This window comes from Cydia pomonella, chromosome 16, assembly GCF_033807575.1.
Source record: "Cydia pomonella isolate Wapato2018A chromosome 16, ilCydPomo1, whole genome shotgun sequence".
Taxonomy (NCBI): Eukaryota; Metazoa; Arthropoda; class Insecta; order Lepidoptera; family Tortricidae; genus Cydia; species Cydia pomonella.
Genome location: NC_084718.1, coordinates 13,033,530 through 13,047,972, shown reverse-complemented (window position 1 = coordinate 13,047,972; position 14,443 = coordinate 13,033,530). Strand labels below are relative to the sequence as shown.

General features: G+C 36.9%; 1 protein-coding gene across 1 annotated transcript in view; it reads left to right on the top strand.

Annotated features, from left to right (window-relative positions):
* LOC133526347 (uncharacterized) overlaps window positions 1-13,763 on the top strand; it is a 391,651-nt gene extending 377,888 nt beyond the window's left edge. The window contains exons 31-37 of the mRNA XM_061862915.1: window positions 6,671-6,823; window positions 7,587-7,663; window positions 8,249-8,425; window positions 8,977-9,162; window positions 10,259-10,445; window positions 12,714-12,849; window positions 13,639-13,763. Of these exons, the coding sequence (XP_061718899.1) occupies window positions 6,671-6,823; window positions 7,587-7,663; window positions 8,249-8,425; window positions 8,977-9,162; window positions 10,259-10,445; window positions 12,714-12,849; window positions 13,639-13,690 (968 nt within the window). The 3' untranslated portion in view covers window positions 13,691-13,763. The remainder of the gene's footprint in view (window positions 1-6,670; window positions 6,824-7,586; window positions 7,664-8,248; window positions 8,426-8,976; window positions 9,163-10,258; window positions 10,446-12,713; window positions 12,850-13,638) is intronic.
* Window positions 13,764-14,443: the final 680 nt, after the last annotated feature.

Genomic DNA, 14,443 nt, shown 5'->3' with positions numbered 1-14,443 from the left:
CAAAATAGAAAATACCAGATCCACTCCCCATCAAATAAAGGCGGGAGTCCCCCAGGACTCCTGTCTCTCTCCTACTCTTTTCGCATTATACATTAATGATATGCCAAAATTGCCTCAAACCAATTACACCCTATTTGCGGATGACACCGCTATTTATGCCACCTCCCCACGTCCTGAAAGGATTCATCGCCTACTGCAGGATGCTTCCGATGCCTTAGGGCATTGGTGCAGACTGTGGCAAGTCGAGATTAACCCTGACACGAGCGTGGACATCATCTTTAGTCACTCACACGAAAAGCTGTAACTGGCCCCAGGCGCGGCCAAACAGTAAGGTCATAGTTTAAAAAAAGTGGGACATACTAACGTTAAGATATTTGAACGGTTTCATTCACATCTTTTTAGTCACTCGCGCGACATGTTTCGGAGAGCCTAGTTCTCCATTTTCAAGCACTAACAGTGCATGTGCCAGTAGCGTTCACGATGGATGGGTTTTAATGCGATGTATGTAAACAATAATTAAGAAATTCATTTAAAAATCGCCGTTATTTTTACGTTAACTTTTCAATTTCCTGCTTGCTAGCTTGCTACTAACGGACGTACATAACCCGCCGTTGCGTCACCGAGTTAACTACTCGGCTAAGTGACGTACACGCCTATTTCTAGTGCACTCACTTCGTTTTAAATAGCGTCACCTATTATTTTGAGAGTGGCTGAATTCTTTCGTTTATCTCGACTATTGGCACGGAAATAATCTACACTCGGTTGTGTAATTCCGTGTTATCGGTTAATTATTTCGGTGTCGCCGTTTAAAAAACGTTGATATTACAGTTTTGGATAACTTTTTGAGTTTAAAATTGTTCACTCTCTAGCTATGTTAGAATTTAGAACCGATTGATGAACTTTAATTATTGCAATATAGACTTCGTCAGCGTAATATTTTTTTGAAGCTTTTAGTAGTAGATTGTTAACAAAGTAATAAAATGCACTCATTCCTGTCGAGGTAAATTCGCCAATAGTCCGAGGCTGAAATGGAGCTTTTCCCCCGAGTTGCATACTCTACTTCTAATTTCGAATACGAGGAAAGTAAAATACTTGTGTATTTCAAAAAAACATGACTAAGTATAAAATTTATGGTATGTCTTGAGGATACTTTCAATTAACAATTTAAGTAAAAGTATCAGAATATAAATTGTACATTGAATCCGTTTAATATCAGATTCTAATTACTTATCATAATATACAAGAAAAATACGTACTGGGAAAGTAAAATTCTCTAGTGCTGAAACGTATCATTTTGTGCACACTATTTAGAACAACAACGACCTACTTTCAGTTCATGAGAAATGAAAAATTCCAATTGAAATGATTAATTATAGAGGCATGTTTATTAGTTAGTAATTTGTCTTAAAGGCGTGGCTCCACCGGGACCAGGAAACACGGGAAGTCCAAAGAAAGGTGGACCGATGAAATAGTGGCCACAGCCGGCAAATATTGGCCGCAAAGGCCAAGGATAGAAATACTTGGCGACAACTGGAGGAGGCCTTCACCCAAAGAGGGGTATTTACGAATAAATTTAATACGTAAAGAAAGTTTATATTTATTTAACATATACTGTAATCTCGCAGATAATAAATAAAGGCTTTTTTGTTTTATTTATTTATTTTAATTTGTCTAAATTGCTGGCTATTATGGGATCCCTTTGTTTTAAGAATTATATGTACCTTGGCCTGACCTATCATTCGGTAACTGAGAGCGAAAGCCGATTCATTTGTAACACTCGTAACCGGCCGGCTGGACTGAAGCAGACTATATTTAATTCTCAAAACACTACGGACGTCAGCCCTCAGTTGTTTGAGACACGCGACTACGGACTGGTGTACGGTAAACGTGAATAAATTTGGACGTATTGATTCAGAACATTGTACTGTAAGAAAATGACGTAATTTGTAGCGCATGTGCGTTTGTTATAACAGGATTGAAGTTCAAGATTTAGGAAAATTATCAAGATGGGGCTTTATTGTAAGTAGAAATCCAAATATACTTTAGATTGAAAAGTAAAAATAAGTGAAAACAATATTGTTTTTTTTTTGATAGTGTCCGAAGTATTAACGAATCCGAAGGGCAGTTTGAGAAGCAAGCTAGAAGAGATATTTAAACTCATGCTCACGCTGTGGTGTCGGCAGTGTGCAGCCAATAAGCTAGTCGCCGCTGAACTGTGTGGTAAAGTCGATATTGATTATTAAAATTTCACAACTTACTTACTAAATTAACTTGTAACATTAATGCTGCTAGGGTGCTTTTAATTACAGATAATGACAGTTTTAATTTGTTACTGCACTTATAGTTCGTGTCAGCTGCGGTGACGCGCAGTTTTGTCAAATCTAACCTTTAATAACATGACAATACGAGTCAAGGCTCGCGTCTTCGTGAATAACACGATCTATATATCCGTATTGTCAGATTTTTCATTTGACAGACATTTATGAACAACGCCTGACAATTTCGTGCTTCGAATTTGAGGAGCATGGCGCTCATCGGCTCCTGACAATATGAGTTTCATACGTTTCACCAAGTTTCACTTACCACAATACATAGCGAGGTACAGGGCAATGTCATACACGGGGGCACACTTTTTTTTACTTTACAAATCTTATACGATCAAAGGGAGATAAAAACGTATTGCATAGAGGCAGACCAAGCTAAGTTGGCAGTGATTTTGATAACCCGTGCAAGTTTTAAGTAAACGTCATAACTTCATAGAAGTTTGACACTTGCACTGTCTGGGCTGTCAAAATTATTGCCAAGTTATACCGACGCAAGCTCCAGAAAACTCGTCATTCAATAAAACGAGGATGCTACAAATCAGGAAGAAAAAAAAAAGTATACCTAGTGTTCCGTAGTCAACTGAGAACCCTTATAGTTTCGCCATGTCCGTCTGTATGTCTGTGCAAGCCCCGCAGAATCACTTCTTTGTGATTTTTATTGCTAGAAAGCTTAAATTTGTCATAGATCTATATGAATGAAGCCGACAAAGTTGTAAAATAAAATGATTAATATTAATATTCATTTTATGCATTTTTTTCGCTTTATCTCAATAGTGCTAGAAAGCTTAAATTTGTCATAGATCTATATGAATGAAGCCGACGAAGTCGTAAAATAAAATGATTAATATTAATATTCATTTTATGCATTTTTTTCGCTTTATCTCAATAGTGTGAGATATCGTTGGATCGGTCTTTCAAAATTAATAAGGGTCTCCCTCCAACAACCATTTTTTTTTTTTTTTTTTTTATTCTTTTATTATTTAGGGACTTACAATCCTTAATGATTATGTCAGCCCCATCGTACCTTAATCAATATTACAGTCAATATTTATGTTATAGTCTTATATCTACTTAAATAGTCGACGAAGGCTCTGCCAAAATGCACTGGAATCCACCCATATCCAACCTATTCAGACTGAGTAAGCGAAACAGAGCTAATCTTTCGCCTTCATTCCGTACACATTCCGTCAAAACATGTTGAACGTTTTCTATTTTATTGCAGGCCTCACAGTTTGGCGATGGTTCTTTTTTCATCATGTAAGCAAACTTGTTAAGCGGAATGTGTCCAGAACGTAACCTTAAAGCTATCTTAATTAATTTCCTACTTAAATCTGCTTTTGATGATCACTTAAGACGTTTTTGAGCTATTGCAAAAAGTCTTCTGTTCTTAGTAAAAAGACGTACAAAGCGCTATGAAGCGGAACACTACACTGAACGTCGCCCGACATGCTCTTGGTCGGTTTTACTCTATTATTTACAAACATCGTCCGATGATCCTTGGAATACTTTATTGACAAAAGAAAAGGACGACCCTTTCCGAAATAAAGACGTCGGCAGTATCACCTTCCGATAAGGGTCTACAGCTACACGTCATCGTCACCAAGAATGTATAAAAGCGTTATCCTTAAACAATGAACTATTAGTTTTATATACTAAATACTAATCATATTAACAGATAATTTCCTACTCATTCAAAAAAAAAATGAGTCTTTAGGTAGGTACTTGAATGGTAATGTTTAGTCATCAATAACAATTATAATTCGTTTAAACTTTATGTCAATCAATACCTTGAGAAGTGATTGAAAGTGTTCCAAAGAATAACGATTTACATTTAACGTCAATTAGCTAGTTCCATAAGAAACCTTTGTTACCCTCTGATTTGAATGGCTAATAACTTATGCATTTAGTAACTTCGCGAGCTCTCTCCCTGCTTGTAATCCTCCCTGAATTTCTGGGTTAGTTTATTTCCTTCACATTTAAAAAAGTTTTATTTAGATTAGAAAATAAAAAAGAAACACCTTATCTGTATTAATATTAAATTAATCAATGAATACTTGGTGTGATAGTTAAGTATGTTACCGCTCATCATCACTCGCAGCAGTCGCAGCCAATCAGTCGGGTTGTTAAAAATGTTTAGTTCAAGAAAAACATCTTAATTTTGCTTATCCTCTGACTTAACAAATTACGTCTACCCCACATAACAATTAGTATGAATGAAACAAAGAGGCATGATTGACAATTTGGTGTTTTGCCAAATCATTTAGCACTAAGTTTTGTACACAAATATTTGGACTGGTGTATCCGCGTGAAGTGCGAGTGAAAACTGTGTCATGGCCACCTTTCTTGAAGTTTATTGCCGTCTATATGTAACTGTACTATTTAGATGATCAGATAAATAATAGGTCAGTTGTTCAAGTCATGACCTTGATTTAGATCCGAAATATAGTCGACGAAATTGAAGTCTGCAAATTCTAATTTCGTTTGCAACTCTTGAATATGAATTGAAATGCTTCAATGTTGCTACTCGTATAATTTGTGATAGCCAATAAGTTATTTACGATGCTTTGAATGTTAAATTTATATGTTGGTGTTATGAATTATAAACGCGGTTATTACGGTTTAATGCAGCTAAAGTTCAAAGCCCTAGTAAACGATTAAGACCGGTTTGTAGGTTTGCAAATTGTAAAAGTTTTTTTTTTCACTCTACTATACAGCTACCACCAGTTTGACACTGACAGTCATATTCGATAACGTCTGCGTAACGTACCTACTTTCTATACATCTCGTTCGCACTAATATGCCAGTACGAGCTACGCACACTCTAGCGAATATGTCAGTGTCAGGTCAGTGTCAAGCTCGTAGTAAGGCTACTGGGGTATAACCGCGAAAATTGAAGTTCGTCAATTGCGGGCATTTTTCTCTGTCACTCTAATTACGTCTTAGTAAGAGTAAAAGAGAAAGATCCCGCAATTTGCGATTTTCGGTTTTCGTGGTAGGCCCCCTGGTGTCTTTCGTTACATTAACGTTAATTGTACGCGTCCTTGTTACACTTTTGTTACCAACACGTGTTTCGAACGGCATTTTATCTTTGCAAATATTTTACAAGCACACGTCGTTGAAATTTAGATTTGTAACAATTTATAATAAGTAGCTATTTTTACCCACGACGGAACGGAGACGGTATATGCGTTTGGGGTGAGAGGACAAACCAATGTTGCCATTTTTCTCAAAAACTACTAGTCCGATTTTGATGCGGTTTTCAGTGATGGGTTCGGGTTTGATTGGTGCATGTTCTTAGATATGTGTTACGGTGACAACTCACCAGGGGGCGCTGCAGTAAACATTTATTTGTGCAAAATCACAACTACGAGTCCGATATTGATGCCGTTTTTCAGTGATGAGTTCGGGTTTGATTGGTGCATGTTCTTAGATAGGTGTTACGATGGCAAAAATTCAAGACGAAGTACGAAAAATATTAAACCAAAAATCAATACTCGTGAATTGAGCTAATGATGTAATGGGGAGGGATATTCCAATTAACCTAATCTTACCTACTTACTTATTACTGTTAATGCTACAACTATTACAAACACAACCAAAACTTTTACAAATACAACCAAATTTAACAATAATTTGGTAAAACCGAAACTATAGCACGTATTACACATATAAATATGAAGTACAATTTACTTAATACCTAATATGCTTGCTCTTTAAAAAGTTTGAAATAAAAACAAAATTAAAAATTTTGAAAAAACTCACGATGGTTAAAACGTAGTTGAAAAAGGATAAAATAATTTTGAAACCCCCGACTTAAAGAATTTATGCTATGAACTTAATAAATAAAACCAAGAAAATCCGTCGGGGGCTACCAAAAAATGCAAATTTTCGAATTTAGTTTCCTTAAATGTACCATCCCGAAGTTAACGGAATTCAATAAAAATAAATAAAAATAAATAAATAAAAACGTGACGTACGCGTTTGCGTTAAGTGTCATTTTGTATGAGATTTTTGACTTTCCAAAACGTCCCGCTTGGCGCGCTGTTCAAAAACCCATACAAAATGAGACTTAACGCAAACGCGTACGTCACGTTTCGCTATCGACTAAATTTACACTAGGGGTACTGATAGTTTATACATTCAATTCAAGCAAGTTTCATTCGTTCGTTAACGTTTGGCTTAATCTGTACTTCGAACGTTAAAATTTGATTTAGATTTTCTGTTTCGGGTCTTCTTGTGCGACAAAAATCCTTGTAAATTATTCGGCATTACAATCATACCTAATCAAGGTTGGTTTTGAGCCACGTTATAAACGTTCTGTAAAGCACCTGTCATTTACATTGCAGAAAGCGACAAAACAGTTGTCGTCCGCCGTGGCAATGAGGAGTTCGGCTTCCGGATCCACGGGAGTAAGCCAGTCGTCGTGTCAGCGATCGAACCCGACACGCCCGCCGAGACCTCCGGCCTCGAGGTTGGCGATATCGTCATAGCTGTTAATGGTAAGTCAAGCCATGAGTTTTGGTTTCTGTACACGGGAGGGAGCAAGCTAATCGTGTCAGCGATCGAATCCGACTCGCCTGTCGAGATCTCCGGCCTCGAGGTCGGCGATATCGTCATAGCTGTTAACGGTGATTCCAGCCATTAATGAGTTTGGTTTCTGTTCACGGGAGCAAGCTAGTCGTGTCAGAGATCGAAGCCGATACGCCCGCCGAGACCTCCGGCCTCGAGGTCGGCGATATCGTCATAACTGTTAAAGGTGAGTCCAGCCATTAATGACTTTGGTTTGAATAATTACACGGAAGAATGCCAGTCGTATCAGCGATCGAGCTCGACACGCCTACTGAACCTGCGGCCTCAAGGTCGGCAATATCGCCATAACTGTTAATAGTGTTAATGGTGAGTCCAGTCCAGCCATTGATGAGTTTGGTTTCTATACACTGGAGAATGCCAATCGTGTCAACGATCGAACTCGACTCGCTTGCCGAGTCCTCCAGCTTCGAGGTCTCACAAAATAACATTGAACTTAAATATGTATACAACATGACGTTAGCATCATGCGTTTCCTCATATACGTAGACATTTTTTTATTATCTAGCCACCCACGAATGAAAATTTGCAAAGATAAATGCAATTTTGAGTTATCAAAATAAAAGATCAAAAACAATGGAATGAAAGGTCTTTAAAGAAGATCCTTTGCCAATTGGCCGGCTATAGATTAAATAAGCTTTGCTATTTAACTGATCATTATACTTTTTTTTACAGGTATCAATGTTTTAGACAAAACACATTCAGAAGTAGTCAAAATAGCGCACTCCGGTTCAGAAATACTTGAATTAGAGGTAAGAAAGTTATGTGTTCTATCAACAAATCTGAATAAGACTTTTTTATCCAAATAATGAAAGTATATCAACTTTTTAGTGTTACTTGTTGCCATTGTTACGTTCCTCTCTACAACTCTTAAAACCCTGATTTAATGATACTTAAACATATCAAAAATGCATTTTTGAGGTACCTAGTTATAAGCTATTTCCATTATGGGCCATCTACTAAGTATGTTATTAGCTGACCCTTGGGACAACGGAACAGAATAACAACACAATAAATTTGATCCAGCTAATAACTTTGGCACGTTAAAGCCTCGTTTTTTACGAGTAACAGAGCATTTAATTTTTAAATGCGATACAATTCTCAATCAACCTATTAATCGTTAGTATAATCTGTCAATTAGCTTACAGATCTGTAAGAAAGGTATAAAACATAACATGAGTAATTGAGACGAGTACCTAAAGTTTTATGAATGGGTGTAAAAGTATATTTTTCCGGTTTTTTTATTAAGATATATTGGCTTAATACAACATTCAAATTTAAATTATATTGTCTATTTCATTTCAATTATTGACTTGCTTGTGCTTTCCGCATTCCAGGTTGCACGAACATGTGAAGTGGTAGCTTCCTTAGCCCACGAAAGTGGCCCAGCAGCCCTTTATTCAGGCTATTTATGGAGAGCAGCCCCCCTGAGGCCGCATCACCCGCCGCGGTGGACTAGACGGTGGTTCGTGCTAAAGAGGGACAACTGCCTGTATTATTATAAGACGGATTCGGTAAGAATCTACCTATCTCTCTCTAGGATCTTTATTAAATATGAATAATTAAGGATCGACCTGGAAAGGCCCGTGTCCACCTAGGCTAGTTGTAGCAAATTGCATTTTTGAGGCCGCACCACCCGCCGCTTTGGATGAGATGGTGGGTGGGTCGCCCTGAAGGGGGACTTCTGTTTTTATATTATTATAAGACGAATTCGATAAGAAACTGTATAGTTATTTTTATGATCATGGATTTTAGACTAGAGATTTTTTAAATAAAGACGAGCAATGTTCCTTTTAAAAACCCGTAAATTATCACGTAATGTCTGCACGTATAGACAGTATCGTAGCGCAATCTTTTTCTTACACTACGACCCATCTACTTCAGGTAGTGAACAATTCTATAATAGCAGTTTTGAGTTCTATCCATAACAGTACAATATTTTAAACGACTCTACGCATCTTAACACTAAGCTAGAACGAAGTCAGATTAATCTGATTTGAACTATTTCCTACAAAATAGTTTCACTATTCATTCAATCGATAAAATCTTCCATACAATTTTCCAGAGCATTCACCCCGTCGGAGCGCTCATGCTAGTAAACTACCAACTGACGGAAGAGGACGCGGGCCGACCGCACGGCTTCCGACTGCAGCGCGGCGGCGGCAATCGCTTGCAACTAGCTGCTGATAGTGCCGAGGCTGCCGCTAGATGGCGCGCTGTTTTGGCACATGCCATTGATACTAGTAATCAGGTAAAACCGTAAAAAGGCACAGTAAGATATAGTTTAAATCGAGCTTAAATATCAATAAAGAGTAAGCGATAAAATTGTGTTTGTCTTGTGACGCTCAGCGACGCCATTTTGCGCGGAGCTTTTAGGAAAAGCTTCGATTAGTCTCCAGTCTGACGACGGGCAGTGAGCTACCTTTGTAAATAGTTAAAGCCAGTGTCGCGAGGTGGCGTGGTTTTATGTTGGTTTAAAATATTTACTACACATTTCATTGCACTTCGATGTACGAGTATTTATTATGCTAAATTAAATTATGAAGAGTAGATATGAATACACAACTTTAGTGGAGTTTAGAATCGTGAATGGGGAACTAGAGGAAACAATCTTTATGGAGCAGCCAAAAGGCTTTGATAATATATATAGTGATAAGGTATGCATGTTAAAGAAAAGCATATATGGCTTCGTATGGAATCGTGAATACAGCATGCCCTTAATAAATGACAATCATGTCTCTGCTTATCAAGTAAATAAAGATACTCAAACGACAAAGATTAAGTACTTGGATGGCATAAAAATTGTAACAATTTTGCTTTAGTTAATGATTACATTTTCGATCAACTTTTCTCTTTGCGTCCTTTGGTTTGGTCGATTGATAGGGAACGCTATTTAAGCATCTAATATTTAAGTAATCATCGACTTTCTGGTGCTGTCCCGGCCACGGCTCATAGGTGCCTGGGGTCCGCTTGGCAACTAATCCTAGTTTTAACGGAAGTGTTTGCCATCTGATCTTAAACTAGGCTTTTTTTTGGGATTAGTCCGGTTTCCTCACTTATTTCATTCACCGAAAAGCGACTGGTAAATATCAAATATTTCGTACCTACGTAAACTTCGAAAAACTCGTTGGTACAAGCTGGGGTGGGGACAGTCGCACGCCTTTACCGCTATGCCACTGGTGGCTATGCCACGCTCCAGATTTATAATTTAACTAACCGTCAAATAACTCGAAGGCTTGGCATCGTTATCATATAGGCATTTTGTGATACTATTGAAATTGCGTAGGTAATTATCACTTATTCTTGCTATCAAATAATATCAATACATATCACTATTTGTTCCCCAGCGTGACGGTTGGCTCGAAGTAACAATGAGGAACATGAAGCTACCTCCATCCTCAATACCCCGCCCGGACTGTTTCGGCTACCTGATGAAACTGGGCTCCAAGTGGAAATCATGGGCTAAACGCTACTGCGTGCTGAAGGATGCCTGCCTTTATTTCTATAGTGAGGGGAACAGCAAAAACGCATTTGGTAAGTACCGTTACCGTTAACTGACTGTTAGCTTTAGCTGAGCGTTAGCTTGCTCAAATGCACGTGCTGGTACGATCCGGGCCGTCGGTCAGAGGTATAGTACGGCTTGCTAACAACCGCCGTCCAGACTTACCTGTTCCGAACTAGAACGTGTATCCGGGCCTGCTCGTCAACTGATTACATCGTCTACCGCCCCGGCATACTCAACTAACCCTCCTGCCCTACCCCTATCGTCAATACCCCGTCCAGACTGCTTCGGATACCTAATGAAGCGCGGCTCCAAGTAGAAGTCGGACTTAATTAAATATCCCTGTATCAGAATGTTTACAACGCGAAGCATTCAGCACTTAAATTTTTCGAAATATGCGACCTCAGTCTTTCTTTTTTTGGAAAATGTCTTAAGCATACAGGTAAAATTCGTAATTAAATGTACGTTAAATTCTTTAAAGCAAATTTCTATAGAGGCTCAGAATGACATATTTAGTATCCCAAGTCTTCGGAATGCTGATAATACAAAAGATTCTGCGCTAGCCTCGCTGAATTTTATCATTGCATACCGAACAAAGGTGAGTCGAATGCTTGCGAAAACCAAAAACCAGTGTCATTTTGCAACTTAATACCCGTAGCTGCTAAGAAAGTGTAAAATTCCGCTTTAGAAATCACATTTTATTATCTACTTACATACATTTAATTGGAAAAATTAAGCTATTGGGAAGATATTTGCTTGGTAAATAAAATAATACATTAGTAATTTTGAAGAGAACTGTACACAAATATAAAATAAAGAAAGTCCATAAATTGTACACAAGTAATTTACGCCTCAATAACATGGAATTACAAGGAAAATAAATTAAAAACATGTACTTATGAAGCGATTTTATAATAATCATTATTTAAAAACATAAAAATCTACGCACCTAAATAATAAGACTTAACATTAATGCATTTCTAAGTTATAAATAAATAAAGAGAGCCATTAGCTGCAGTTGTCTATAACAGTCAATAGTATAATGGTAAATTGGTAAACACTGGCTTATGCTGGATCATCAAAGCGTTCGACTCGAAATGCTATTAGAAGAGCGCCCCTTTGAAACACGCGACCGGCTGAGCCCAGCCTCTGGCGATGGTAATCGGACCCCAGTCCTCATTAATACACAAACTGCAATAAGAACAAGTTTTACAATCGATAAAAGATTTGACTGTCGTTTTGAGAACTGCCTGTAGGAAACGCTTATTTACCATAATGATGGGGTACTAAGTAGTCTAAGTATACTTTGAATCAAGTTCTTAAATGTGTACCTATGCTTTATTTATTTGAAAAGAAAAATTTAAATTATTCATTAACTTATGTAGAGCTAAAAGTGAAAGAAATTTTGTGGGTACAATCGGTGCAATAACGTAATTATCTACTTATCTATAGAATACTTACAGCTCGTATGGCAGCGTGGGTTCATAATGTGGGGCTGATTTTTTACAATATTTTATTTAACTTGCAATGTAACTTCGTATGTTTGTACGGGTGAAATCTTACAAGTTGTATTTGACCCATTTCCCGGTTTCCGATGATGCTGAAAATTTGCATACATATGTAAGTTGGGTGACAATGCAATATTATGGTACCATCGAGGTGATCTGATGATGGAGACTGGAGATGTTTGACAACCTAATTGTGTTTAGGCTTTTTAAAATTGTTTCGATGAGCACTATTAAGTACAGTCAGCGATAAAATTTTATACCAAAAAAGAATTTTTTGCCAAAAGCTTATTACTATTTCCTTTACTGTGATCGTATTCAAGCAAAGATCTAAGTGTGTTAAGTATTTACTAAAATATCCATCCTCGCAAGGTAAGACTGTTATTAGGACAAGTGAAATAAGGAACGTTGTTTTGAAAGTAGGACATTATTTATTTTGAATAACGTCTGATTTTCTTTGAAAAACCTGATTGTGTTAGCCGTTATGACTAAAAAAAATTCCTATACATCGGTCAATTACTTAAGGCCTTAAATAAGGCCTTACGAGGTTAAATATTTTTCATTTTCCTATTTCTTTATATTACCTTTTCGCACGTGTATTGTACAAAGTTTTAAAGTACATATGGCCCTTAAATTTTTGATATGCGCACGTATAGTGCTAATTACCACACTAGGGCGGTAAATTAGCATCGTATGTACTGTAAAAGTGTTTTTTTACATTGACATCCATCCATACCTCTGGTTTTTAAATCGCCTTAAAATTTGGACAGTCAACTAATAAACACTTTTTTCCAGGTATGGCATGCCTCCACGGGTACAGAGTTCAGACCTGCGCGCCAGGAGGCAAGAAATACGCCTTCGAAGTGATGCCCACGGAGCCGAAGCAGCGGCACTTCTATTTCCACACAGAGTCCGAAATGGATAGGAAACGGTTGGTTGAAAACGCTTTTATAGTGTTAGAGATTAGATTTCAGTTGTGTTAAAGGCAAGACGTTAAGTGGATCGTAAAAATTTGGGCGTGTAGATTACGGCAATCGTAAAATTAACTCGATCTCTATAGTATGTAAGTTAACTAAAACCATTTACTCAAACCCGTTAATGTTTAGGTCGTACTGAGTAACCTTTACTATGGGACCAACCCCAAAATCGCGAAAAAAATTAACTCTCTCATAGAAAATTTCAACGTCAGGCCAGCCAAAATGTACGAAATAGCCAAATTTTAGTTCATGATACATGATTTAGTTCATGACATTTAGTTCATTTTTAGATTGATCTAGGTTTAGTAGGTTTGGTGGGTTTGTCCCATAGTTTGGTTTTAGTTACAGTATGAAGAAGCTATTTAAACTTACATTTTGACTTACATGATGTCATTTTGTATTCCCTCTTACATATCCGTACGTGTATTGGCGCGAGCAAGACGTACGCACGGGCGATGATAACAAAAGACATCATTTTGACATCGAAATGTGGTTCGAATTGGACTCACGGACTTTGCAAATAACATATTGTCATCACTAAAGTACAGTATAGTAACTTAATAACTTTTTTGTCCGCATCTTTTTCCACACTATCACCATATATATACATTATTTTGTTTTCAAACGTATTTGAAAATTAAAGAAAATAAAAATATTACGGTTTATAATCCCTAATTGTATTAATTTTATTTTTCTTCTGTATTTAGAGTAATTTAAAAACTACCCGATTTTTTCTATTTCAGATGGATGGCGGCCCTGGAGTATTCTATAGACCGATGGATGAAGGCTGGTTGACGACAATGTCTTGCTTTAGAGGACTCCTACATATTCTTTATATTCTAGACTCAATTATAATTTTTTTAATTAATTTTATTTTCTTTTATACATTTTTACCTTTTTCCTGATTCCTTTTTCATAATTATGGCAAACTTATGCGGTTGCAACTTTCAGATCTTAAGAGAATAAGCCACGACCACTTCTCCTTATATGTAGTCTCTATTCCCCTCTCTGGATATTATGATTCTGGTGTTATGATGTTTTTAAAATGTGTTTACATATTTTGATGTACAAATATTAACCATACCCTATATTTGACATTAGGAGCGAAAAAGCGATTAAAAATTAGGAGCGAAAAACAGATTTCATAAAAAAAAATGCACCTAATTTCTATAATAATTAAAGATCTGAAAAAAATCAAACATAGGGGAATAGCGGTGGTTGATATATAACAGTGTCAAAATATTTTTAATGATGTTAATATCTAGAGTCTCCAGAGAGGAAAATGAGGACTACGTTTGTATGAAAAGGCGGTTTCGGGGCGGCCGTGGGCTATAACTTTTAATTTTAAATCAACATGAGTTGTAATAAAATTGGAATCCTAATAATTCCTTCCTAAAAAAATTGGAATCCTAATAATTCCTTGTAATTGAATTACCTATACTTAAAAGCGTTAAAAAATCTGCAACTTTAACTGAACATTTTGTTATCCTACCTAGATTATCCTCTGTTTAAAGCTACCTTTTGGAATTAATCTCTGATTAGAAGATT